The sequence below is a fragment of the Colletotrichum lupini genome, chromosome 3, assembly GCF_023278565.1.
Source record: "Colletotrichum lupini chromosome 3, complete sequence".
In the NCBI taxonomy this organism is placed as follows: Eukaryota; Fungi; Ascomycota; class Sordariomycetes; order Glomerellales; family Glomerellaceae; genus Colletotrichum; species Colletotrichum lupini.
The window spans coordinates 5,638,261-5,664,089 of record NC_064676.1 but is presented as its reverse complement, the minus strand read 5'-3'; the positions used below and the strand labels follow the sequence as shown (position 1 = coordinate 5,664,089).

The window sequence follows — 25,829 nt, the reverse complement described above, 5'->3', positions numbered from 1 at the left end:
CAGGGTGAAGTTTTCCAACCAATCAAAGCTAGCGTTGACACAAAAACCTCCCAACCGAGATGTTGTGCCGGGAAGTTGATACACAAAAACGGTGAGGCGGGTAATTGTCCGGCGCCTATGTGGAGCTGAGCGACATCGGGAAGACTAAAGCCGGATGGCGTGGTCTCCACCGACTTAAACCTCATCTCTTCAAGTACTCGGCGCTTACAAATACACGCTTAATAGCTTTGACTTTCAATCTTGAACAACCTGAGGACTGAATCGGTGGCATAAGAAACACCGCCCTGGCTACTCAGATAAATAGAGGTGTGTATGGCACCAGACAATGGAACAATAACAAGAATTCCATGAGCTAATCTTCATGCCCCTTGATAGATCTGAAAAATGTTGGATTCTCTTCAGAACATACAAGGAATTTAGTTTCCGTGATAGGCGTGATAATAAAGCAGAAAGGTCTCTAGCGGCAAGACCGTGTTTCTTGAAAGCAGGGAGTCGGCTTCTGCTAATGACTTTTCGCCAACGAGCCTGTGGATATTGGAAGTCTTTAGTCATTAGAAAATGGACATGTGTTCTACTGATAACTATGCTACCATAAGTTCTCTCTAATCCCAGGTAGAAGTCATTTGAGTTTTGCAAGGCGCTGGCAACGCTCGATGAAGGTTCGAGGCTTCCCGCAACCTTAAAAAGAGAACAGCGCAGTTTGCGGAGGGTCAGACCATAAAGGTTGGTTCGTAGCCACTTTGATCTAGCCCTGGTGATACATCTTCCGGAGATACGTCGATTAATTCACTTAATTTCCTCTTTATGTATCATCGCATTCTCGATGACTTACTCACTCACACTTCATCACCACGGCCCAATCCGAAAATTGGAACATCATCAAAGCTAAAATACTTGCAACACGCACAACACAAGACAATGGCAAGCTGCACTTCCGCCAATTTCCCAACAGCAGAGTCTTATCCCTTCGGCGGAAACGGCGCCCGGCGGCCTCTCATGGACAGTCGTGCCTGGAATTTGATCTTTCACGAGTCGCAAACGAACACTCCCCGCAAAGCCGTTTCGATCATGACTCTTATCTGCCTCAGCACGGTGATGGGATTCATTACGGCGGTTGCCATCGTCATGGGATCATTCTCCTACGCTGCACACTGGGATGTTATCCCTGAGGATATCTGGGACTACTATGAGAACTACGATTTTTCCTGGTCTTTTCGCAACCAGGTGATTTGGCTGGATGCACACGATATCTTCTGGTGGTTAGTCTTCACGGCGGTATGGATGCTGTCGACGATGATCATGTATCGTGTGTTTTTGTACGTGAGGTTTGCCCCGTTTCGCGAGGCGAAGCACAGGGGGTACCAAGATTGATCATGGGATCAAATTTGCGAGCGGTCCCAGTTAGGTACCGCGATCATTACAGCCACTATAGGCTGTCTCAATTCATCACATTGGGCAACTTTTGAATGAGCGGAACAGCTTTTGGCCTTGACGTGGTGATCTCAACCCTTGCCAAGATAGATAGTGTCTACGGGTGATCGGAACATCCGTAGCTCACTTCATACCTGCCTCGGCCTCGAGGGCATCTTCGGGACAAAACATCCAGGAACCAGTCATAGAGCTTCTGTACATGATGCCTTGGGAGGCAGTCGGAGAAGAAGACGAGAAAGAGAGCTGATGGTCATGGAGTCATAAGCCTGGACCGGTCAATCATCCCTCCGGGAAATGAACGTACGGTTCGATGTTGATGGAACAGACTCTACGCCACTGAGATTACTCGAGAAGACGTGGACAGAAATATAATAAGATATACCTAGAGATAGAGGTTGTTACATGCGTCGCCAAGACGTAGTCGAAGTTTGGTATCGCCATTGACTATAATGAATATTGCACGTTCGAGCAATACTTACAGGCATGCCTTGAATACATGTATAATCAGGTCTTGAAAAAAACCAAAAGAGTTCGCCCCCCAGATGCTGAATTGGGGGCTACATCTCTGCTGGGATTCGAACTCGGGTACTCTCGTATACGCTGAGCCTGTCGTCGAGTAGGCTGTGGGCGTACTTGAATGCTGACCATGAACCATTCCACCACCCACGCCACAGTTTGACCTGACCCCCGACCTAGAGGGCGCCTGCTGTGCTGGTGACAGGAATGGAGTTGAGGGGGTTTTTATACCTAAGCCATTCCGTCTCGTAGTCACGTGTGGAAGGTACGGACAAGACCGCTTGCTGCTATCATTCATAATCCAATCACAATAGCGACATATAGGGTATGGAATACAGGTACGTTGAAGGTCTCACTTTTGAATTGACCTAGGCAATCAGCCGCAAGAGTTACAGCCTGTGGGCAAGAAAGCAAGAGTTCGAGGCCTTTCAACAACCCGAAAGTGCCGAGCGGATATGGCATTTTACAAAGGATTTGAAAGATATGAAGGCTTGTTGACTATTTACGTATCGTTTCGTCTATGTACAGGGCCTTGGCTAGTTTTTTTTGAACTATGTACAGTGAACTTCGAGCAATCAAGTCATCAGAGGCCAAGCTCCTCGACAAGAAGACGACATCAACCTCCCCGCATCCCAGGTTCCGCCACCGGAACCTTCCCTTATCCTCGCATATGAGACTTGAAATTCCAACTAGTAGACGGTCTTGATAGGCGTCTTGACGTGGGCGGCAAGGCTGGTTGTGCCGTTCATCTTTTGGTAGATGGCCTGGACGAAAGCCTGGGAGCTGAGGTCGGCACCCGCGGCGCTGGTGTGCGTGTTGTCCTTGATGTACAGGGCCTTGACGGCCGACGATCCAAGCTTGAGGTACATGTTGCTGACGGCCTGGTGGTGGTCGACGAAGGTGACGGCCGCGTCGTTGATGGTCGCGGCGGCCTTCTTCTGCATGGCGACGAAGCGGGACGGGGTGCCAACCCAGGTGCCCGTGGCCCACTGGTTCTTAGGGGTTTGCGAGCTGAGGATGACGGTGGCGCCCTTGGCGGTCATGAGCTTGGCGGCCTGGATGACGTAAAAGATGTATGTGTAGACGGTCTCGCCCGTCGTGTCCGAGACGCACGTCTCGGTGCCCTCGCCCGGGCAGACGGAGCGGCCGTTGTCGTTGGAGCGCGGGGAGCCAACGTCGTTGTGGCCGAACTCGATGACGACGATGTCGCCGGCCTTGACCTCGTTGGCGACATTTTGGAAGCGGCCTTCGTTCCAGAAAGAGCGAGATGAGCGGCCGCCGATGGCGCGGTTGACGACGGCGATGTTGAGGTACTTTGAGACGTACTGACCCCAGCCGTCCATCTGGGAGTCGCTGCTCCTGGCCATGGTGCTGTCACCGCAGAGGTAGAGTGTAGGGGCGCGGGCCGCGAGCTGGGCAGGCTCGGGAGAGGCGGCGGGTGCGGCGGAGGTGAGGGCGCTCAGCGCCAAGGAGGCGAGGATAGAAGTGAACTTCATGATGTTGATGGTATGGTGTACTAAGAGGTATCCTAAGAAGCAAAAACAAGACGGCAGAGCAAAGGCAGAGAGGCTGAGGTATCAAAGACCATGTCCATAATGAAACAGGACAAACCACGCTCTACTTATGGGAACCTAGATCCAAAGTCTCTTGTCTCTCAACAATACCATCTCCTTGCCCGGTAATGAGCTTCAGAGGCAGTGGACGTCCAGGTTCCACTCCGCTCGGCCGAGACTCCCAAGTTCGTATCTTTTATACTTGCCAAGACGCCCAAGAGAAGCAAAAGCTATTGTTCCGCCAGTCGGGATACCTGCAAGACGAACTAAAGGGTTAGTCAATCTACTACGTAGTTGTGCCAATACGACATTGAAAAGTCTTGGGCTTGTCAGCTCAACTTTACTTGAGACTATGCATCATCCCCGGTTGGATTGGACCGAATGACAAGGGGGTCCTCGCCGCTCTCTTGCAAACACCGGATCTGTCTGCCCCCTTTCGGAGGATTCCATCGGTCAAGAACATTAAAGAACCTCCGTCTAGCGTTTGGAGTTGAGCACAAAAGTATGCTTCTTTGCTAGCGAGGCCGGGGTTCATGAGTTTATTCCTCTTAGGCCCTTGTGCCCGAGTCTCCGAGTGGCTACCACACGTGCACCCTAGCGGCTTGGCCCGTTGCATCGGTCCCCGGCAGACCAGGCACCTTCCCTCTTGGAAGGCCGCCTTGAAGAAATGTCAATGGTCCGCCTAAGGGAACTGCGGGGAACTGCCGATCCTTGACTGAAATTGGCTCCGAGTTGGGACGAACCAGCAGTTGTTCGGCTGATGTTTGGTGCGAGACTCTCAATAAATCACGTCAAGTGACTTGAGACCGCCATAATTTAAAGGCGAGTTGATGGCTACTTCTGTTGAGACTCCTCTCTTGGCATCAATCAAAGGCCATGTAAGCATAAAGCATAGACATAGTGTTGGGGGCTGTTGACTAATTGTTTGGCTAGTTGGTTCATTACGGAGTAGCGAAAGCTGAGTCGCGGGGTTGAGAAGTCCCGTCCGCTTACACACACGCATCCGACTCCTGGCACAAATAGGCCGATCAACCCAGCGCTGGTGCATGAAGGTATTCGTCCTATGTCAAGAGGTGGATTAGATCCAGTAAAAAGTTGAAAGGAATCTGAACTTCCGAACTATGGGCAAGGGCATGTATATTTACAAAAAGTGCTCTGAACACGTTCAGTTGGTAACCTTCCCAAGAGTAAGAGCTTCCAAGATCCATAGTGACATTGGGAACATGTTAAACCACCAATGAACCCAGATATCGCTCTCTTCTCGGCAAAATACCCACAAAAGTCATAACAACAAATGCGGAAGGATCTTTGGAGAGTCTCAAAATGATTGCTCGTCAAGTCTACCTTGAGTATTCGACACGAGACGATGTGCAGTCACCCTATCTCGTTCTTTCACAGTGCCGATGTCATTTCTGAAAAATACATCCCAGATACGTACAACCAGTTGTCATAATAGTAGATACTGCTCCTACATGAGTTGCACCTCTTATTGCAGATACATACCTCAACTTTGAATTTCAGAGGGCTGGCTTACAGATGTAGGCAGGGATGACAACGTGGCTCGCTGAAGACACCTTACTGCAAGTTCGTGCTGTATGGCCGAGTTGCAGCCAAGTAGCAAGATGCGCGCAGGCTCTACAGTTTCAAGAGCATGCTTCAAGAGAAATAGTATTCGTTTCCTAACCCCAAACTCTATGAACTCGTTCTCTAGTTCGTTTGCCGAAGGCCTACGCCTTAATCGACTGCAGGCTCTGTCGGGTCAAGGCCATGAATGATGAGAACATCCTTATGAGCAGTGAAAGTCACGGTCCTTCGGGGTCGGATTGTGCCGATACCAGAGCATACATATCAAGCTAATCACCACCTTCGGGGAATAACAGCCACGTGAGACGTGTATTCATCCCAACTCCCACAATACACACAGGAGGAAAGCCCATGTATACGCTTTCAACTCTTTTCCTGCCACCAGTACAGCAGGCGCCCGTCTAGGTCGGCGGGTCAGGTCAAACTAACTGGGTGGTAGAGTAGTCTTAGGTCAGCATTTAACTATATCATGCCCAATAGCCTACTCAACGACAGGCTCCGAGTTCGAGTTCGATTCCCAGCATAAGCACCAAGAGATGTAGCCTACCGAGGTAAACTCTTTTTTCTTCTTCTCTTTCCGATTTATACTCAGATATCTTTGCATAGAATTGTTTTGATATACGGAAGGGAAGAAATTACATATCTTGTGGGTGAGCGCATTGCACTTATCCCAAGACATTTCTTATCCTCCATCCTACTACCTGGGCTTCAATAAAGCAAGACCTACCAGCTCCCAACTTCTGTCTCTTGCGCTTCAAGATATTGATCGAAATCGCTGCTGTAATGAACCAACAGAGATGGAGAGGGAGTCAATGCATATCATGTCCAAAGACCATGGGGGCTATCAGGGGAAGAAAACCAACAATGGAGAAAACATGAAGGAGCATTTGAGTATGTCTAGCACCTTTTAGTCTTCCTGATACGATACGATACGATACGATACACAAGGCATCTGACGCCGGGGTTTTCTTCTGTTACACTGATTGTAACATTACTGATCGTGTTCGCAGGCTGAAGAGACGCGAACCTAGGCCGGGAGGCTAGATCTACGTCTACGCATATAAAGAATACACAACCGGCCAAGCCCACGTACCTATATCTCGCGTCAAGACCAGTGCCTCCAAGTCCCGGTCGTCCCTGAACATACGTTACGAGTGTAAGTCCCAGCTATTTCAAGCCAACCACCTCCTTCCCCCCTTCCACCACCCCATGATCCACCTCCCTCCCAACCGTCTAAATCAAACCGCGATCAACCCCTCCTCAAAGCCTCATTCCTCGCCTCCAAAGCCCTCTTCACCCACCCAATCCCCGGCGCACTCTCAAACCCATGCGGCAACCCAGGCCACAAGTGAAACTCAACCTCCACCTCAGCCTCACAAAGCCTCCTCACGAAGTCGACACACTCGTCCCGGAACAAATCCAACCCGCCCACATCAATATACGTCCTCGGCAGTCCCCTCAACTCCTCCACCGAAGCCCTACCCGGCGCAGCATACAACGAGACACCCGCCTCCGCGTGAGGCCTCGGGTCCCCAGCCTTATCCCCCAACACCGCCCGCCACGCGAGCACGCTGTCGTGCGCCTTCCACGCCAGAAAGGGGTACATCGCCGCATTCTCCGGCACCGTGGTCCGGTCGTCGAGCATCGGGTACACGAGCACCTGCTTCCGCAGCGGCGGCGTCAGACCCCTATCGCGCGCCATCAACGTCGCGCCCGCCGCGAGCCCGCCGCCCGCCGAGTCGCCCATGATGACGACGTTGCCGCTATCCACGTTCCAGCGCGCAGCGTTCTCCGAGAGGTACTTTAACCCGTAATACACGTCTTCGGCGCCCAGCCCGTCAGGAAACTCTGGCGCGAGCCTGTAATCCACCGCGAAGAACGGCATCCCCACCATCTCGACGAACCGCTTAATCTGCGGGCTGAAGATGTCGACATCGCACGAGACCATCCCGCCGCCGTGGACGTATACCACGGCGGCCAGGGGCTCGGAGCTGTCAATCATCTCCCGCGTCGCGAAGCGGTAGAGCCCGACCTCCTGTCCGTCGTGCGAGGTGAACGGGATACGCGTCTCGAGGACGTTGTCCGGCGTCGGCTGCGCGCGGAGGACGGTGCGGAGCAAGGGCTCAGAGAAGGCGCGGAGTTCAAGGGCGTCCTTGAACGGTGCCGCCGGCGGGGCGGGACCTCCGCCGCCGCTGTCTCTGGCGGCGATGGCGGCTTGGTACTCTGGGTCGAATCGCAGGGTCATGGCTGCGGGAGTTTTGTCTTTTGCGTTGTTGCGCTGTCTATGGCAAGATGTGGAAGAAAATGCAAAGGCACCCACGTCGAACGTGAGAATTTCTGGAATAGTATGCTTCTGGATCGTGACTGGAAAGATGATTGAGAAGGTGCTGTCCCGAGATGTGTGCCCTTTTTAACCGCCAGACGGGATATCCGACGTCGTGAAACTCGACGGGTGCCTGCCCGTATTCCCGAAAGGAGGGGTTCTCGAGCGTCCTTCGCTTTCCGTCCTGTTGTCTTGATGCAGCCATATCTCCTCTCACATGAAAAAACATTAGATCGCGACATCGTGAGGATTCCACGGAGCTTTGCATTTCGGTCGAATGGACCGTCCCCTAGACGCCAGCAGAAGCCGCCTCAGCGTGGTCTCCATGCCTCAAAATTGTCCGAAGCCCATCAAAAGTTGATATGTTCGCCATCATCTGTTCGACTCTGGCAGCATCCCGCCCAACTTTATCCATTGAAGCTTGATAATCACAGCCGACGCGACGGGCAACCGCCTCTTCGCTTTTAACTCGCTTTTTTGGAAAGATTCAGATTGGCTCGACTCAGTCATGATAAAGGAATCCGATCCCTACTCAGCAGTCACAATCCTTCCACATATCCCAGTCTCGAGACAATAGCAACATAGAAAACGCGAGCCGACAGGCCAGTCCACTTGACTTGAATTTATCAGCCGTCAACGGTGCCATATCGGAATAGAGGTTTGAATGATATTGCCGGGCGCCAGTTGCGAGAAGAATGTTTATGCGACCAGCCTCTTTCCCGACAGATCAACATGCTAATTTCAATCGAGCGAACCATTTCTGAGCTTTCAGAGAGGATTGGTTCATTGGCGGACCGAACAGTGTCCCATTTCCAGTAAATGTAGAATGGCCCGGAAAGCTTTCCTTGGGAATCTATGCGCAGCTCAAACGTTGACGAGAGCCTCCATTTCGGCGGAACGTACCAAAACACCCGAGAACCGCAATGTCTCCTACCAGTCTTGGCCGAGGCACCCATGGCACTGACGACATGTCAGTGCTGGCTGTCAATTGAACGGAGTTTTTCGCGCACATTGCCCGTCATGGCTCAGTTTCGTCATCTCCTCGTCGCGCTTGGATTCGAAAACAGTCCTTGCTGCGTTCCAATGGCGATCAAAGTCTTCCCAAGCAAAGTGAAGCATCGCGCAACAACGAGGGCATCGCGGACAGCGTGGGGCCGATCGCCTAGTAACCGCTGCTACATCTGAGCGCTTACACAAGGACGTTCTGCTTCTTGTTTGCGCTTGCACCAGAATTCGACTTCAACTATGAAGTGTATGGCGTCAGTAGTCGAGCCTAAGAGAAAATCCTGTTGAAGGCGTTGAAAGCACATGATTTGGGCAGATATCATCTCCACTTGGAGTGTTGGTAAGGAAAAGTGTCGCAGCGCAGTAGGCGCGATCCAGAGTACTGTCGCATCGAGGAGTTCAACACAATCGGGGTCCTGAAACGCGGCATGACCCAATACCCTTACCCTCTCGAGCCTCTGCGATGGAGACAGGAACTCCCGCTGCAGGTTGACCCATCGTTAGTGGGAACCCCAAGCGGTGATAGTTAGCGGCAGCGGATCGAAATGGCACCGCCGAGAAAACACGATGCAGACCGTTGGTGATAATTTCCCATGAGATCGTGAACTCTGATAGACGGTCAATCGTTCGTCTGGTAGGTGCAGGGCTGACGGGGGGGTGTTCGGCTGGCTAGATTAAAGAATCGTTGCTCCCGATCCAGAAGAAAGTAGCTGGCCCACGTCCCAGAGCGTTGGAATCGGGGCTGTGAATGTTCCGATGGCACGTTGGCTGCTTCGATCGCTCCAACAAAGGAACCAGTTCGAGGGGCCAGGGAGCCCTGTTTTTGACCATGCCACGATGCGGACTGCCCTGCAGAACTTGAGGGGATCGCGAAATCCGGGGCCCGCCGTCCGATCTGCGAACACGTCGTGTGAATCGGAAACAGGGATCCAGAGAGACCATTTGGGCACTGCCGCCCGATTCTCGTGGATTTCTCTGGAAATCGGGGCGGAACGGCTCAGGGCTCACTTAGGCCGTGCGCTCACCTCATCATGGTCAGGAAATCTGCGGAATCTGTAAAGCGACAGGACAAACGATGAAGAACTAGGACTGACTTAGAACAGTTTGAATGAGAAATGGGGCCGAGAATTTGAAATCCGCAGTCCTTGCGGATGCTATCAATGTTGATTGAAGCCTCAGAAGCGTCAACCTTACCGTAACACCGCTGGGATGTTTGAAAGCGGGCGAAAGAGACACCACGCATTCCACTAAGGCTTGGCCGGTATCAGCAGAGTCCTGGAAGCATTTTGGCTTCCACAGGCTGTCCGGCCGCAAGGTGGGATATCAGAACCAGGGCCGAACGAAAGTCCAGCCACCACACCAATTCGTCCCGGCGGCCCGATGAGTCTACAGGACTGCTAGTAAATTCTCCCACCCGGCTCCTCGGGCTGCTTGCGCATGTAGCACAGCATAAGCAGAACCTCCTCCCAGTGTTTCCCCAAGCCGGGCATCTCACATGGCACCAAGTATTGACAGATGGTGGACGAGCAATACGGACTACTCTGGCCGGATTGTTGAAATGGCACGATGTCTCTAGTTTGAGTACACAGTGTCTCCCTAACGACAGGGGCTCAGGTAGTGGCTGGTGGGTAATTGAGCGAGCGTCTGGAACGCTGGTTTCCTATCCCGGTGGAAGGCCCTTTTGACTTATCCCAGCCCGACTTGCTTTTGGATAAACCGGCGTGCCAAAGAGACAAGCTGGAACGGATTTTGGGCAGGCGGCCATCGGCTGTCTGAGCCACCATCGAGATTTCTGAGTAGTTGTGTAGGCTTCCTTATTCTCTTCGAGCACTAGCGGCTGAGCCAGCCTGTCGGTTAAGGTCCCCCTCTCACTAGGTGCGTTGAATAGTACCACAAGCCTCCCGAAGCCAGCCAAGTGAGGAAGCTCTGGTGTGGTAGCGCGTCCAGACATCACGATCAATCTTCCATTGCAGCTTATATCCGCGGGCCCGGACGCTCTCTAGAGCACCAGAGCGAGTAGGTACGTTTGAGCTGTTGTCTTCGCGATAGTGTCTTTGTCGAGTTGCAAAACCACGTGGTGGGGGATCGAGATGCGATGGATGTCGTGCATCGTCGGAACACTGGCTGTGACCGGTGTTATGCTGATGCAGAAATAGATTATTGCCGCTAACGCAGCTTAAATGCTCTCTGGCTGAAAGAGTGCCATCTCTGAACGAATTGATCAAAATCTTGAGTTGTATCCGGTATGCCAGTTTCCAGGGTTCTCTCGTCGGCGCTGCACATCGCATTCTTCCATGGAGATTGCAATGCCAATCCAACGTAGCTGTAATAGGGCACCAGCAACTGCATTCCCACTTTCCCAGTGAACCGTCTCCGTGGGCGTCCTTGGTGCCCGCTCCTTGCGCATCCAGCCTCCAGGCGACCCGTGAGACTTTACGTCAGGGTTCAGGAACGTGGCGCTCCTCCCCGCTGTTTAAGAATATTCCAGTCACCCCTCGGCGTGCGTCTTTGACCAGTGCCATCTGCCGACGTCTATCAACGATCGCCTGATCGCCTGGCTTTGGCCTCCTAGCCTTGCCCAGCAGAGACTATAGGCGGGGCGTCCCCAACGTCGCTGGTGGCCGTTTCTGATTTATGCTGACTCACAAGAAGGAGCAAGGGGCATTTGGAATCAAATTGATGAGATCAGGATCCGGGGTAGGAGGCGAAAAGGTCGATTGGCCGTCACGGCTCCGAACATGAGATGTCAGCGCGCGATCTCTCGCTTATCTAGAAACGAACGTCGACATGATTTTCCATCTTCAACGTCGACTTGTGGCTCCATTAAGAAGCTCTTCTGCAAATTTGGATGGAACACCTGCACCGCTGTATCGAGCCATATATTTTGCGCACACTTCGCCGAGATCGCCGAGATGGCCGAGAATACTCCTCATGGAAATGCCGTAAATTTTATGTTCCTGTGACATGCGGCGAGCAAAGTGAGCGGTGGTGCTCCTTGCAATGACGAGGAGCCGAGGGTCGCAACATAATAAACGGGGGAAGCAAAATCCCATGCTCCAAACCATGGCAATTTGCGGGGTATGGATGTGCCCGAAAACCTCGATCGCCCTCTTGCGTATCGCAAGTTTGAAAAGGGGCGACAGCTCACTGGGCGTGTGCGTCTGTGGTAGCCAGATGGGACGGAGTCGAGTGTCTGTCGTTGTTTCGCCACAAACCACAGGAAACAGGCAATTGGGGAAACGGGGAAGGGTGTGGTTCAAAGGCTTGTTCGCAGGCTCGGCAGGTTGTACATAGCATCTGCTTCACCAGCCGAATAGACTTTCTGGGGTTCCGAGATGCAGCAACGGCACTGTCGACATGGGAAGTTCGTTGGTTAGCATGGTTCCACAGCTAGTAAGCAACGTGCAGCCAGCAGAATCATGAGAGATGAGTGGACAGTGTCGGCTGAACCTCGATGGCTGACGACAAAGATATGTCATTTCTCATGGTTGATTCCCATACGGGAAGTAGGCAGGCGGGTCGACATACCTACTACCCGCTGCCCCACGGTGGCAGAAGGTCGATCAGAGTAGACTGCCCGGCGTTGGTGCCCCTGTGTCTGTATGCCGTGGTTCTTCGCAGTCCCTTTGATTATGTGATTATCGAACTTGATCAAAGCACGGATAGGCGTAAGCTGGCGCTTAAGCCAGAGCTAACCCGCGGGCGAGCAGAATTCACCAAAAACGGAACGTAACTACTATTCTCAGCCCAGTATCATCCACTGAATGTTTGAAGCAGCTGATCCATCTTGAGGTGACGTCAAATTTCTTTAGATCTCTAGGAGCAACTCACCAAGTCGACTTCAGTCTGGCGGGGAGAAATTCCAGAGGACTAGGCAAAAATGGATTCTCCTGGGCTTAGGTGACACCCGCAAGATTGGACGATTAGTACTTGGTAGCCGTGGTAGCGTGTACATCCTCGAGACTGATACCTACTCGACCTGATCAACATCGTCGTTAGGCTTGTCTAATCTAGCGAACCAGCTGAAAGCCATCCGCTGAGGTTGCAACCAACAATTCGGTACGCGAGGGGCAGTGCACAGCCATACAACCGTGACGACGAATTCTTGGAGAAGCAACCACCACCATCCCTCGCGTTGGCCACGGCGGCGGCGGGGTAAGAACATTCCGCTCGCGGCTCTTGTCAACTGGAGTGTTATCGCTCTGATCATGGCCTGTGTCCAGTTGGTCTTTTCAGTTGGCCCTTGCTTGTTGTGCAACTCTGCTAGGCGTATGCTGTAAATACTTGAGTGCCCAAAGCTGTATCCAGCATGTGATGCCCACTGAGACCATTCGAGCAGAAGGCGACATGATCCAAGGTTGAGAATGTGCGAAAGTAGGTTTCTTCTAACCCTTGGCTCGTAAATGAGTGTTGTCACTCTTGAGCTTCTGAAGCAAGAGTCGGAGAACTTGTCGAAAGGTACCTAAGCTGATGTTGTGCCTGGAGGTAATTGGCAAACTTTTGGCTGCCGCCGACGAGAGTCTAGGCCCTCTCGAAGAATCTGCGTGCGCATCACGGCTTCCTCGAGTTAGACTGAGCGGGCCATGGCTGGTCGGATTTAACGCAGCTTTGTGCCACAATTACCGCCTGCGAACAAGGCACCTGCAAATGCCACGTTCCCAGAGCGTAGGCTGGGGGCAGCCATCCCGTCTGTTGGCGTTACCCTGGTGGCACATCTTCCGTAAAGGGTCGGTCTTGCGAAACCTGCGAAGCGCGAGGTGAACCGATATTGATCTGGGAGATTAGGACGATAATCCCCCCACCGGCTTGGTTGAATGTGTCAGAAGGTATACTGTTTCAACCATCGCACAGCCTGCAATTCTTGCAGAAGACCTTATCGCAAGTGGTTTCGTCCTGCATCGGCATTCGCTTGCAAGGCAGGATGACCTCCTGGACTGTCGACTAATGAACAAAGAATGAATTGGCACTGTCGGCACGGCTTGGCTCCTTACTCGCTCGCGAATCTGTTGTTTCTGAAGAGGGCACCCGCCCTCTGGAAGTTCGTAGGTAATAATGGTGCTAGAATATTCCGATCAGTGTCTCGAAGCGTGGCAGCGTGTCAATTCTCATCGCCATCTTGCTAGGGGCCCCTAATAGTCAGCATCGGACCCTGGGGATCGATCGTCGCTGTCGCCAGTCGCCCCATGCTACCGGATCCACCCTTCTTTCCGAATTGCGGACGCGGAGAGATTCTAGCACCGAGTGTCGAGGTATTCGGATCAATAGCGCGTGGTGCTATACCGCTGGAGCAACCAAACGCTAAGGTACAGCCCTAGCACAACAGCAAGGTACGGTATCTCATGCCACAGATGACAGGATTGGGAACCGCGAACCAAGCATCAGTAAGTTAACCTATCCGTAGTGAGATCGGATGTAATCGGTTTGAGACTCTGGTGCAGTCGATGGCATCGGCTTCATCAGAGCCACCCATACGCAGTACGTCTATTGCCATAGCCACAGAGACTTGGCGAGACTATTCGATTGATTGGTGATGCATTTGGGTTCCATGACATGCCAGCTGCATCTTGCTGAGAAGACCAGTGGTAGCGACCTCTCCATTAGATTGGGAGGAAAATCGACTGGGACGACTCGAGGAAGGAGTAGTTTCGAGATCGCTATGGTCGTACTGATACAGGTCTAGCAAGCTATCACCTCGTAGCGAAGCTGTTTTGTCTCAACTGCATTGGGCTTATTGGCGGTGAGGCCTCGGAGTGTACTCCTGGCAAAAATTCCGTCGCCAACCGCTCCGTACAGATTTGTTCAGGTCAAGGGTTGAAGTACGCGGCCTGTCAGCGGGGTAGCGAAATGTTCAAAGTTGTGGGTGTGCCGTGTCTCGAAGCAATGTGCTCCGTAGGATACATGCATGGATGCAGAGCAAAGCACCGCAGGGCTCGTGGAACATTGACCGGTCCCTGCCTCTCTTGTCTTAAGCTCACGCATGTTTGCGGAATGGAGTTTGCCATAGAGGCGCTACACCGTATGGCATGGTGCAATCGCCCACGCATATCAGAACGATGTCAGGTCTACAACTGTGATGTGATATGTCAGAGTGTAGCCGTATACCTAGGACTCGGGCATCCGTAGCGAGCGAGCCATTCGAAGTGAGTGAATCACTCACATGGGATTGGCTGAGGCGTGTCAAGACACCCAAGAGATAGTTGGGATCCAACTCTTGGGATGGACCTAAGAGATACCGGACAGAAATGCAGCCGATGGGCAACATCCAATGTCTCGAATAAGACACTATGCAGTCGGACATGGCCAGCAGCGGGCTGCAGCATTGCTAAGCGTCTTTAGACTTTAGCATGACAAGAGAGTTTGACGAGTTGGGGATGCTGGTACGACTGGCACCCCAAAGGTTCCGCCCGAGCGATAACTCTGGGCCCGCCACCCACCACAGCGAACGCAGGTATCTCACGGAGGGGAACAGCACATCTGCAGGTAGAGATTGCACAAATCGAGGGACGAAATGAAGCCGGTCGATGTGGTTGTGTGGTTGTGTGGTTGTCAAGGTTGTCGTTGTTAGTCAGTGATGGTTGCAGCAGGCCACCTTGAATCCCCCCGGGCCTCCCGTCTGTCGATTCTCTTCTCGTGTCCAAGGTACGAAGTGCAGGTAGTTCTCTCCTACCAAATTCCCGTGTAAAATTTGCACCCACCCTCCGACCTTCTCTTTCTGTCCGCCAACGCGGTTGCTCGTTTACTACCCGCTTGTAAACAATCCTCGTAAAAGGCAGGAAGGAAAAGAAAGTGTACTGTGTAAATACGTGGACAATGTCTCTTGCCGTAATGGCGAATGTAGGCAAGGGGAAGACAGGAAGGAGCAGGGTGCATGGAATCATAGGTTTTTAGGGAAAGGACGGAGTTTCGTGGAGGGACGCTCCCGCCTCCCTCTGTAAAGCACCTTCTTTGTGCGAAACCCACTCCGAACAGCTTACGAACATATGGGACACCCGAATATGTACTATATTACTATGAATTAGTTGTGTGCTGAGAGTAAGTAGTCGTATTAGCGCGTCGTCCCAGTTACCACTTGTTTCGATAACTATTGCGTAGCTGCGAGTGTATTGACATTATTTCGATGCAGCAAGAGGAATCGATGCGGAACTGCCCAAAATGACAGTGGAAAATTGGACCACTGGGAAGAAGCTCTCTGTCTCTGAGTCTCACAGGACGTGACTGGGATAAGGCCTGGAGCATATGGCCCGGGGATTGATCCCGCCCTGTCGGTTGCACTTGGGTGCATTCGGGTGGGGATGTGGCACAGGCGAGAGCCCGAGCTTGGGATCGCCCCACTCAGGCCAAAGCTCCACCACATGCAGCAGCTGCTGCTGCATCTGCACCTGCCCTGCGGCCCTCGAGACATTTGGTGCTCCTGCCTCTCTGTCTGTCCGTACACGTCCCGCTGCGATCTTGAGCTTGGCAAAAGTATCTAACAACAGAACATACGGGAAGACACAAATCTGTGAGGTGTAGGTATTACGAATGAAAGACTGTGGTGAGAAGACAGATTGAGAGTCGAAAGGAGCAAGAATGATTGACATGAGGGAAAAGCTAGGTATGCCTTCCCAAAAAGCTACAATACCTACCTATCACTGGCGACTGCCTTAGCCGTGAACCCAGCCCCTGCCAACACAACCACGACGACCAAACCGTGGTTGCCATCTTCCCAAACGACCCGGCGCTAATCTAAAAGAAGTAGAGTACGAGGGCGGGCGGCAGGAGACAGCCAGTCCAGAGATCAGAAGAGAGGGGGGGAATAGAAGGAGAAGCAGAGAGAGTGGGCAGCCCTTTCCTTCCATTCGATGGAGTGAAGAGTGACTACTGGGGTACTTTGCTCCACGGGCGTCGGCCTAGCACACAGTCCCTTCTCATCGAGATCGATCAACAGAGCGTAACCCGATCAAACCCTCCAAGATCGTCTAGCGATCGAAAGCAGTCGAAATGCCACTTTCCCTTTCCCCTCTCACTCTGCCGTCCCTCGCCGTCTCTCTTTCTGCCAATTATGCTGGACTGCCCCAGTTGCGGCACAGCCAGCAACACCGCATTTCCCAGCGCCCAATGTATCCTTAGCGTACCTAGTCAAGCTCCCATCTCGCTCTCTCGCGCACTGCAACTGCATCAGGTCGACCAAACAGAACAACGAACCTAACCCCTTCCCCATGTACTATGTCCCCGGTCACATCTATCCGGCCGCCATCTGTCTGGTCAATCCCCGAACCAGTACTCCGTAACCCAGCATCAGATGTACCCCCAGCAGTACCTCCTCACGCTCTCACTCTCACTCTCTCTCTCACTTCGCCCGCCCATGGTAGACTGAACCCTCTCCCATGCTTTCGCATGGAACATTGCTCCGGGTTGTCCTCTGTTCCACCGCACGTCCAGCCAGTTCACTGCCTTTTTCTTCCTCTCCACGCTGCTCCGCACCTCGAGACTAATACCCAGTCGTTTCTCCCGAGCACGTACCCTTGGATTGTATAAGACTTAGATACCGCCCTGTTCCACACTTTGCCTCCCCAACTTCCACACACCTTTTTGGACCCTCGACCGACGAGCTCCTTCAGAAAACGCAACCGTCTTAGGACACCACGATAAACCCGTACGACTCATACGTCTCTATATCCCCGAGTTAAACACTAGGTTTCGACCAACCTCATCGCGATACCAGGTGGTTCCGGCTTCAAGGTTCTAGCCACAACGAAGCCCATCACCGCAAGTGAATAGAAGCTTCCAATATATTCCTGCACCCCGCATCAGCTACCTCTCTGGCCAAGCCACCTTTGACCCCATTACCACTCAACCATCTATAATACTCGTCGATCTCCGAATCCTCGACGTCAACGAAAATGCCGAAGCGCTCCTTGGACGCCAGCAACCTGTCGCCTACGATGCAGACTGAACGGGCACAGAAGAAGGTACGTTCAAGCCGTGATAATCGAGTCAAATCATCCTGCCCGCATTAGTACCCATTCCTTGACTATCAAATTATCCTCGAACGTCTTTCCCCCCAATTTGGCTGTACTTGCCACACTTGTACAAAATTGTTTGCCATGGTGGTTTATTTGACTTGCCAGAAGAAAGTTTCCATTCCCCCGGATCCAAATGCTGACCATTCACACGTAGACGGAGAGATCTCATGAAGAGAACCAAGAGCGCGCTTACATTGCCGCCTCGCGGCGGGCGGACCGTAGTATCGAAGCCCGTGTGCAGTCCGCCAAGATGGCGAGCGAGATCCACAAGAAGCGCACCGGCAAGGGATTCAAGATCTCTGAAGCGATTGTGCAGGCGGAGGAAATGTACGAAGAGGAGGAGGACGACATGCCTCGCTCCTATCGCATGCTGGCTGCTCACCTTCAGACCGGTTCCCCAGAGTTCGACTACCGTGTCAATGCCTTTTTGGCTAACAGAGTAGCCATGGCGAGCATGGTGGCCGGGCTCCGCAACGAGGAATGGGCTCAAAACCCAATCAATAAGATGTTTGCCGAGCAGTTCCCAAACGCCAACAAGCAAGCACAGGCATTGTCTCGTAACATTACGAACTCAATGTACTCCGTTCCCGGGCAACGTTCAATGTCTTTGTCGCAGCCCGCTCAGTCCGAAAACGCGGTCACCAGCCCCATGTCACCAACCTTCTCGTCGGTAAACTTCCAGCCCGAGACCCAGCGATACCAACGCCAGAGAACACAGTCAGTGGCGTCGCCCATGGACATGGCCACACCGGTAGCGCGTGATCATCCTCAGTCGCCGCCAGCTTTGTCGCCGTCATCAGACGCTGCTGCTGGCACCCCCTCGACGCGAACAGCTTCGGCTTTCCCTTCACCCATGACGACAATCGATCACAGCCTCTTTTCTCCTGAGTCATCCTTTACCGCTGAGCTGCCTATGGATGCGAAGATGATGGTACCCAACTTGGACATGAGCGACCCGATGGCTCAAATGTTTATGGGCAACCCGCTACAGCAGCAGATGTACTACCCAGACACTCATTCGATGGCCGACCTGAAACATGAGCAGCACCTGAATGAGCTTACGCTTTCTTCGCACGAGTACTTCAACGGACACGTGAACCCTTATGCGTCTCGGTTTGAAGAGCCCAGAAGCGATGATGCGACCCCAGGCCCCGTTAATGACAACTGGGACGCCTTCCTAGACTTTGGCGAGCAGTCCGACACTGGCGCCATTGATCCGACATTGTAGTCGGCATACCACACCGTGTAATTTGACACGAAGCATTGATGGAAGTAATGAGGAAGAAGCGTCCAAAAGGGACGACAAGCAGAAGTGGTATGATATGATGAAGGGACCCTGGCTGGTTCATGAGCATGACTTTTTAGAGTACGCATTGCATCGGTCGGGCCACAAAAGGAGGCATGGAATACCCATGGGAAAGGCACTTGGTTACTTCTTTGGCGTTATGGTACGGGAAATCTCCCCGATTTTGCTTTTTTGTCGTCTTCCTTTTTCCTGTTCACAATGTCCGCTATTTTATGGACGAAAGGGGCCTGTATGTCCTCAAAACATGTTTTTCTTATGTCGGGAGCCGTCAATGTTTGGAACTTACACGCCAGGAATTTGGCCTCTGTATGTTCGCTTGGGAACGGGAACACAGGATTTGCGAGAGAGCACCAAAGATGGAAGAATTTGGGAAGGAAGATGATATCCAGGGAGGCGTGGACGGCGAGGGAAGACACGCCGAGAAAAGAGGAAGATGGGTACGAAAACTTTGAAGTTGACGAAATAGTCGTTGGCAGGCCTCGCCTTACGGTGGTTCAGCGGAAGCAAGTGCTGGTAAGAGGCACGAATCTGACCAGGGTTTGGTTCAGCCGAGACTGCAAAAAAATAAGAAAATGAGAGAAACTGTTATCTGTCAATTAGTGTCTCCTTCGTGAACCCATTTGTTTTACATGTTGAGTGGGCAAGCCATTGCAAGCTGGAGGCAGTATTGCCGCACGACTCCTACCGTGGTACTTAGGTTAACATTACACCACGAACTAACGGCCACACTCGACCCCCAGTCATGAAGTTCTTCTCTTGATGGAAATTAAGCACCGTACTCATTCAGCTCGAACGGCATCTTTCGAGAGAAAAGCAGAGTTGTTGCATTAAACGACAAGTGCACTACTTAGCAGCAACAGCTTCCACCATAGCGCTTACCCTTCTGGTTCAATCACACAATCTCAGGTACCTTTCCATCATAACTCTTTTCCAGAAACTTGCCGTCAGACTGGGAAAGGAGGCGAAACTGCCTTGACCGAGGGAAGTACCGAACCGTTCACCGGCTTTGATATCTCCACTTCGCCACACTTCGGAACCGAATGTGGGGCGGGAGGACGGTATTGGTAGCCACGCGTGCCACGGTACGGAGTACGTAGAGCAAGACGTCCAGGTGCACCTTTAGTGACACTGACCTTCGCTCCCTGACCTTGGTGAGTATTCGTCGAAAGGAGATATCCCTATCATCTACCATATGACGGCCTGCTCTAAATCTAATTTAATCTTTGTTAATTGTTTACATGATGCTGATTGGAAGCCGTCAACACCGCGGTTCTCATCCAGAGTCGTGGAGTTTGCTTATCTAATCGGCCCATCCCCTAATGACATAAGCAGTGGCTGCTTAATGACGGGAGCTGCCACAGAAAGCCCAGCCGGTCAGCAGCGCTCTCCAGGGACTTGCCTCCCATAATGACGGGCCAGCCCCACAGAGCCAACGGCTGGGAAAACTTCCTACTGGCACAAGCCGCGGTCGCACCTACCACTGTAGCAAAGCTCGAGTCCCCTAGCCACTGCCCTGGTTCTGCGCGCTCGCGAATCTATCGACGACCCGCTCTTTGAACAATTCCCACCTCTCTCGGAATTTCGAAGTCTGGTCAACATTCATGTTGGCAGCTTCCAGATTCACCCGCCGAGTCATGACGTCCGCATACGCCAATGGCTCTGCTAAGGCGGCCTACTCGACATCCTCTGCGACGACTACTGCATTGAGCAGATGGAGCATCGCGACGGCACAGCTGCCTGCCGTCGATAAGATCAAGGCTCTGCACATCTACGACTTTGACAACACACGTAAGTATACCTTCTCTATGCTGCCGCGTTGCGTGATTCCTTCGCCAATCTTCTGAACCCAAAGCTAACGTCGTCTGACATCCATAGTCTTCAAAACTCCCTTGCCGAACCCCGCATTATGGAGCGGCCCTACGATCGGCGTGCTGTCAAGTCAAGACGTCATCTGCAACGGCGGCTGGTGGCACGACTCCCGAATCCTCTCAGCGACGGGTGAGGGCGCCGACACGGAAGAGAAGCGCGCGTGGGAAGGCTGGTGGAATGAAAAGATTGTCGAGCTGGTGAAGCTGAGCGTCAAGCAAAAGGACGCTCTGTGCGTGCTGCTGACGGGCCGCTCCGAGCGAGGCTTCGGGGAGCTCATCAAGAGGATGATTCACAGTAAGGGACTCGAATTCGACATGGTCGGGCTCAAACCTGCAGTCAGCCCGACGAACCAGAACTTTTCAAGCACGATGCACTTCAAGCAGCTCTTTCTCACCGCGGTCATGGAGACGTACAAGAACGCCGAAGAGATTCGCATCTACGAGGACCGTCCGAAACACGTCAAGGGATTCAGAGATTTCATGACCGAGTATAACCGCAAGCAGAACATCAATGCTACTCGCACACGCGGCCCCATCACGGCGGAGGTCGTTCAGGTCGCGGACATGTCAACGACCCTGGACCCCGTGGTTGAGGTTGCTGAGGTGCAGCATATGATCAACCTTCACAACGAGGAGATTGGCAAACACTCGTCTGACGTTCGCCCGCAACGACTGAGGATCAAGAAGACTGTCTATTTCACAGGCTATTTGATCAGCAAGGAAGACACGGCGCAATTGATGAAGATGGCCCAGATCCCCTCCGGATTGCCCGAGCAGGAGCTCAAGTTCCACGCCAACAATATTCTCATCTGCCCTCGTCCTTGCCCGGCCAGCATCCTGGAAAAGGTTGGAGGTATGGGCAGCAAGATGAAGTGGGAGGTCACAGGCACAGCGTGCTTTGAAAATAGCATCTGGGCAGCGAGCCTCCGACCCGTTCCCGCCACCGCGAAGTTCCACACGGATAACCCGTCGCCTCTCGTTGTGCTCGCCCTCCGCAAGGGTGCCCGCCCCGTAGATGCCGGCAAGATCCAGAACTGGAAACCGATTCCCGCCGATAAGGCAATGACCTTCGAGACAACAGTTGGAGAGAAGATGATCCTGCGCATCGAGCCAGAGGACCCCCGCGAAGACGAGTATGAATCGCTCTTCGCCAACAAGTCTTCTAAGCGGAAACATGATGGCGGCGACTACTCACGCGACCACCACCGACACAACCCCTTTAACGGCCGCAATGAGCGCCGCGATTTCCATTCTGGGCGAGGAGGCGGTGGCCGTGGTGGTGGTGGTGGTGGTGGTGGCTTCCGCGGCGGTGGAGGAAGAGGTGGCAGAGGCCGCGGCAATGGTAAGGGCGGCCGTGGCGGACGTGGCATGCACGGCTACCGCTCCCTCGACGACGTCGAGCCCCGAAACCAGCAGGGAGGGTACGGACAGACTGTCGAGTATGACGACAACAGCTATCCATCCCTCCCAGGGCAGCAGCAAGGCGGCTTCCAGGGGGGTCAACAGCAACAGTACCAACCTCCGCTTAGCGCGTGGAGCTCGGGTCCTCCGCCGAACGCCCCCACGGGCCCAGCTGGTCGTCCCATGGGCGGCGGCGGCGGTGGCGGTAACTACGGAGGTGGTGGAAACGCTGGCAACAGCAACGATCTCCAGAGCTATTACTAGAAGGAATGCTCTCGGAAATGAGTCCGCTAAGCAATTGTTTTGGGGCGGCGGTTCAAGAACAAGCTTCTATCCAGTTGTTGGGGATCATAAGCTTTGCCAGTCGTCGCGTAAATGGGGATGGCCAACCTTCTGAGTTCTGCCCTATGTTCGAGAAAACACAAAAAGTCGGGGGTATCACAGGGTGATGGATGGGGCCGGAGTTTTCACATCTTTCTGGGCCAGGTTTCAGCTCGGCGTTTTTGGAGGGCTTTATGCTTTTTGATATGATACCTTTTTAGTCGCCTTGCAATACAAGCAGGTCATCTCATGCTCTTTTCGCCATCTCTGACGTGCCCGTGATGCTTGGTCTATGAGACACTGGTAGGTCCACTTTGTTGTTTAACGTATTCTTTGATTCTTATTCTACCATAACTTTTTGACCAAGTCCTGGACCCTGCTTACGAGTCCGCTGCAGTGTACAACTGTGCTATGCAAGCCATCCACTCTCTACGCCAGGCATATAACACTCGTTGATGGTTCGAGTCCGTTTTCTTCCTCTGTCTCTCTCTCCTCTCTCTCCCCCTCCTGCACTTGCCTAATCACAACTCCCGAGACGCAGTCCGAGATGCCAACACCTAGTCGTCATCCTCTTCCGAATCATCGTCGTCCTCCTCATCAGCATCCTCCAACCACTCGACGAGAACCCGGCACTTCTCCTTGAGCGCCGCCATGCCCTCGCCCCCGCCCTCCTCGGCGCGCTCATCCTCCCACCAGGCCAGGATGCCGTCCTCCTCGAGAACGTCCAAGCCATACAGCTGCTGCAGCATGGCGGCGAGCAGCACGCCGGCGCGCGCGTGCTCGAGGTTCCGGCACCCGAGCAGAGCGCGCTGCAGCGCGAGGACGAACTCGACCTGCTCCGTCTCGCCGCCGCCGACGCCGACCTCGGATACGAATTTTGAGGCACCCTTGTTGGAGTTGAAGGTCTTGTCGGCGGCCTTTGCGGGCTCGAGACCGCCGTGCTCGGGGTCGAGGAGCTCTGCGGCGCGGCGGGCAAAGGCGATGGCAACAGCCTTACGCATGGCCACGTCCGAAGCGTCGTTGGCGAGGCGGAGACCCATGAATTCGAGCTTGGCGGAGTCAAAGTCGCCTGATTCGACGCGGAGGGCGTCGAGGAGGCCGTGGACGGCGTCGTGGTGGAAGCCTGATTTGCCTTGGGAGTCGTCTGAGACGAACGAGTCTGCGCGGTTGCGGGAGTCGGCGGAGAATTGGGTGATGCCGTCGCCGGCTTCCGAGTCGTCATCGTCGATGTCGGACGAAAGGGTTGAGACTGTCGAGGTGGAGAGGTTGAGGTGGGCGAGGTTGTAGAGGAGAGAGCGCTGGAGGGTGGAAGGGTCCTCGTCGTCCATGTCCTCGGCCTCTGGGTCGACGTAAGGGGCGCCCTTACCTGAGGGCCCAACGAGTGACTTGTCGGGATTGACGGGCGTGCCGTTGTGTGTGGTGACTGCGAGGACTGTGGCCTCGGGAATCTTGCTGTTGTCGCTGAGGACAACGCCAAAGGAGAGGAGGGAGCCGGCAGCGACGACCGAGCCCTTGCCCACGATGCTTGAGTCGGCTAGGATGGAGCGCGTGATGACCGCATCATCTTCGATTACGGCGTCGTCCCAGATGAAGCTGTTTTCGATGCGAACGTTATTGCCGATCTTGCACCGCCTGCCGATGATGCTGTTTGATACCGTGCTGCCGGCGCCCACGGTGGCTCCCTGGCCGAGGATTGACCTGGTAATCTTGCTGGTGGGCGCCATCACCGTTCCGTCCTCAACGCAGACTGCACCGCTGGTCATCCTGTACGTCTGACCGGGAATGACGTTGCAGTCGGGAACGAACGGGAATGTCCAACGGCCGAGGACATCTTTGCTGATTGACTCGTACATTTGGAGGTTGCTCGCGCGCGCTGCGTAGCCGTCATCGAGGACCTCTGCGTAGATCGCCTTGCCGTTCAGCTCCCAATCTTTTAGGACACCATGCAGAAAGTTTCGCCTCGGAAGCTCGTAGTCGAAACTCTCGGACCACAGCGCCAGCACTTCGGGAGTACAGATATCGATACCCGCATCGATCAGGTCGCCCCGCATCTCAAAATCGGTCGAGAGCTCGTCAATCACGGCCGGGTCGAGGGTGAGGTAGTGGTCGCTCTGGAGGGGATGTATCTCGTCGTAGTGTAGGCACCGCTTTGTCTTTGAGTCGATCACGAAGACGGGGTTGATTCCGTTGGGCTTCGTTCTGTGCTCCTCCGCGCCGCCTGATCGCAGGACCACTGTCATGATGTTCGTCGCCGCGGCCTCCTTGCGCGCCTTGTGTGCCGCCAGCGCGCCGTCAAGTGAGATGTTGGATACCACGTCGCCGTGGACCACAATGAAGTCGCCGTCCATAATGCCACGTCCGTCGAGGTCACGGAGGAAGTCGCCGATTGAGCGGGCGTCGGATACGCGGATGAACTGCAGGCTCGTGAATGGAGTTCGAATGGACATGGGGGACCATCTTGATGTGTTGATATAGTTCTCGATCTGTTCGGAGTGGGAGCCGCAGTAGATGTAGACCTCCTGGACGCCGTTCATGGCGAGGAACTCGAGGGTATACTCGATGAGGGGCGTGTTTGCAAGGGGTAGAAGGCACTGCGGGCGGGCGGTCAGTCGTCGTCGCATAGCTCCGGGACATATATCATGACTTACTCTTGGCTTCTCTGCTGAAAAGGGAGCAAACCTATCTTGAAAGGAGTCGGCGATGAGCTACAATGGGCGAAAGAAAAGCCACCAGGTTAGCCAATTCAACACCCATCACCGTGCCTGCCCCACCATGACGCTTCAGACTTACCACAGCCTGCAGGACATCCTCGCGCTTGCCCTCACCTCCAGCCTTGCCGGACTTTTTGCCTTTGCCAGCGGCGGCCTTTCCCTTTTGCTGCGACATCGTGTGCTAAGGTGGATCGCAAGGGCGTGGGTGGGCGCTTTGGGGGATTTATTGTGTTGGTCGCGGGGTGGTGAGTCAAAGCCCGGTCGCAAGCTTGGGAGTTGGAAATTTAAGGTGAGTGACTCAACGGCTCCGAGGCGGGGTGGGCCGTGCGGTAACCCTCTGTCGGTCTGTCTCGGTGAAGAGCTTCACCGAATGAATATTCCGCTACAACAAGCTCCTCTTTAGACTACAACATTACCCGACAATACAGTGGCGTATGGCTAAATGATTCAGCCGATTTCTGAGTTTATATCCATCACTAATCTTCAAAATCTCCCAGAGATCAAAGCCTTCTCATCAGAAAGATTGAATCCGAATTTCTAAACACCGGAACAAAGGATTCATGTCATATCTGCTGTCCATGATGCACATACGTCTTCCAAGTAATTTTTCAATAATTCGTCAGAGGCAAAGCAAGAAAGGCATCTCCGATCAATCACATATGACTTTATCTTAAGCTCAAGTACATAGGTATTGAAGTATGGTCTCACAAAGTTCTCTTTAAGAAAATGAAACCTTGAGGGACAGCATCGACCGTCGATACGTAGAAGTTTACTGGCCTGAGCCGTTTCTAGCCACAAATCTCCC

General features: G+C 53.4%; 12 protein-coding genes across 12 annotated transcripts; 5 read left to right on the top strand and 7 right to left on the bottom strand.

The window, feature by feature from the left end:
- Positions 1 to 918: 918 nt before the first annotated feature.
- CLUP02_06452 (uncharacterized protein) lies at positions 919 to 1,371 on the top strand (the record flags this gene model as incomplete). Its single annotated transcript, XM_049285451.1, has 1 exon — positions 919 to 1,371. One exon carries the CDS (start codon positions 919 to 921, stop codon positions 1,369 to 1,371), a length of 453 nt encoding a protein of 150 aa, XP_049142594.1.
- A 75-nt stretch (positions 1,372 to 1,446) lies between these two features.
- On the bottom strand, positions 1,447 to 2,409 carry CLUP02_06451 (uncharacterized protein; the record flags this gene model as incomplete). Its single annotated transcript, XM_049285450.1, has 6 exons — positions 1,447 to 1,487; positions 1,566 to 1,674; positions 1,736 to 1,759; positions 1,834 to 1,875; positions 1,928 to 2,137; positions 2,284 to 2,409. 6 exons carry the CDS (start codon positions 2,407 to 2,409, stop codon positions 1,447 to 1,449), a joined length of 552 nt encoding a protein of 183 aa, XP_049142593.1.
- A 227-nt stretch (positions 2,410 to 2,636) lies between these two features.
- On the bottom strand, positions 2,637 to 3,443 carry CLUP02_06450 (GDSL-like Lipase/Acylhydrolase; the record flags this gene model as incomplete). Its single annotated transcript, XM_049285449.1, has 1 exon — positions 2,637 to 3,443. The coding sequence occupies one exon, from the start codon at positions 3,441 to 3,443 to the stop codon at positions 2,637 to 2,639; it is 807 nt and encodes a 268-aa protein (XP_049142592.1).
- Positions 3,444 to 6,333: 2,890 nt separating this feature from the next.
- On the bottom strand, positions 6,334 to 7,329 carry CLUP02_06449 (uncharacterized protein; the record flags this gene model as incomplete). The annotated part of the gene is made up of 1 exon (XM_049285448.1): positions 6,334 to 7,329. One exon carries the CDS (start codon positions 7,327 to 7,329, stop codon positions 6,334 to 6,336), a length of 996 nt encoding a protein of 331 aa, XP_049142591.1.
- Positions 7,330 to 8,262: 933 nt separating this feature from the next.
- CLUP02_06448 (uncharacterized protein) lies at positions 8,263 to 8,592 on the top strand (the record flags this gene model as incomplete). The annotated part of the gene is made up of 2 exons (XM_049285447.1): positions 8,263 to 8,440; positions 8,495 to 8,592. The coding sequence occupies 2 exons, from the start codon at positions 8,263 to 8,265 to the stop codon at positions 8,590 to 8,592; spliced, it is 276 nt and encodes a 91-aa protein (XP_049142590.1).
- Positions 8,593 to 8,596: 4 nt separating this feature from the next.
- On the bottom strand, positions 8,597 to 11,792 carry CLUP02_06447 (uncharacterized protein; the record flags this gene model as incomplete). The annotated part of the gene is made up of 15 exons (XM_049285446.1): positions 8,597 to 8,650; positions 8,716 to 8,794; positions 8,846 to 9,081; positions 9,132 to 9,415; positions 9,507 to 9,712; positions 9,771 to 9,798; positions 9,827 to 9,984; positions 10,099 to 10,221; positions 10,285 to 10,687; positions 10,750 to 10,881; positions 10,943 to 10,980; positions 11,059 to 11,142; positions 11,190 to 11,248; positions 11,307 to 11,687; positions 11,763 to 11,792. The coding sequence occupies 15 exons, from the start codon at positions 11,790 to 11,792 to the stop codon at positions 8,597 to 8,599; spliced, it is 2,295 nt and encodes a 764-aa protein (XP_049142589.1).
- Positions 11,793 to 11,866: 74 nt separating this feature from the next.
- CLUP02_06446 (uncharacterized protein) lies at positions 11,867 to 14,381 on the top strand (the record flags this gene model as incomplete). Its single annotated transcript, XM_049285445.1, has 14 exons — positions 11,867 to 12,141; positions 12,233 to 12,345; positions 12,435 to 12,567; positions 12,636 to 12,769; positions 12,837 to 12,862; positions 12,898 to 12,956; positions 13,019 to 13,132; positions 13,264 to 13,348; positions 13,431 to 13,450; positions 13,507 to 13,653; positions 13,768 to 13,793; positions 13,851 to 13,887; positions 14,097 to 14,268; positions 14,325 to 14,381. The coding sequence occupies 14 exons, from the start codon at positions 11,867 to 11,869 to the stop codon at positions 14,379 to 14,381; spliced, it is 1,398 nt and encodes a 465-aa protein (XP_049142588.1).
- Positions 14,382 to 14,457: 76 nt separating this feature from the next.
- Positions 14,458 to 15,282, bottom strand: CLUP02_06445 (uncharacterized protein; the record flags this gene model as incomplete). Its single annotated transcript, XM_049285444.1, has 4 exons — positions 14,458 to 14,514; positions 14,570 to 14,723; positions 14,803 to 15,036; positions 15,104 to 15,282. 4 exons carry the CDS (start codon positions 15,280 to 15,282, stop codon positions 14,458 to 14,460), a joined length of 624 nt encoding a protein of 207 aa, XP_049142587.1.
- Positions 15,283 to 15,474: 192 nt separating this feature from the next.
- On the bottom strand, positions 15,475 to 15,992 carry CLUP02_06444 (uncharacterized protein; the record flags this gene model as incomplete). Its single annotated transcript, XM_049285443.1, has 2 exons — positions 15,475 to 15,607; positions 15,685 to 15,992. The coding sequence occupies 2 exons, from the start codon at positions 15,990 to 15,992 to the stop codon at positions 15,475 to 15,477; spliced, it is 441 nt and encodes a 146-aa protein (XP_049142586.1).
- Positions 15,993 to 17,294: 1,302 nt separating this feature from the next.
- Positions 17,295 to 18,645, top strand: CLUP02_06443 (uncharacterized protein; the record flags this gene model as incomplete). The annotated part of the gene is made up of 2 exons (XM_049285442.1): positions 17,295 to 17,363; positions 17,572 to 18,645. 2 exons carry the CDS (start codon positions 17,295 to 17,297, stop codon positions 18,643 to 18,645), a joined length of 1,143 nt encoding a protein of 380 aa, XP_049142585.1.
- Positions 18,646 to 20,130: 1,485 nt separating this feature from the next.
- On the top strand, positions 20,131 to 22,256 carry CLUP02_06442 (tat pathway signal sequence; the record flags this gene model as incomplete). Its single annotated transcript, XM_049285441.1, has 3 exons — positions 20,131 to 20,239; positions 20,311 to 20,511; positions 20,599 to 22,256. The coding sequence occupies 3 exons, from the start codon at positions 20,131 to 20,133 to the stop codon at positions 22,254 to 22,256; spliced, it is 1,968 nt and encodes a 655-aa protein (XP_049142584.1).
- A 614-nt stretch (positions 22,257 to 22,870) lies between these two features.
- CLUP02_06441 (eIF4-gamma/eIF5/eIF2-epsilon) lies at positions 22,871 to 25,199 on the bottom strand (the record flags this gene model as incomplete). Its single annotated transcript, XM_049285440.1, has 3 exons — positions 22,871 to 24,904; positions 24,962 to 25,018; positions 25,104 to 25,199. 3 exons carry the CDS (start codon positions 25,197 to 25,199, stop codon positions 22,871 to 22,873), a joined length of 2,187 nt encoding a protein of 728 aa, XP_049142583.1.
- Between the last annotated feature and the right edge of the window lie 630 nt (positions 25,200 to 25,829).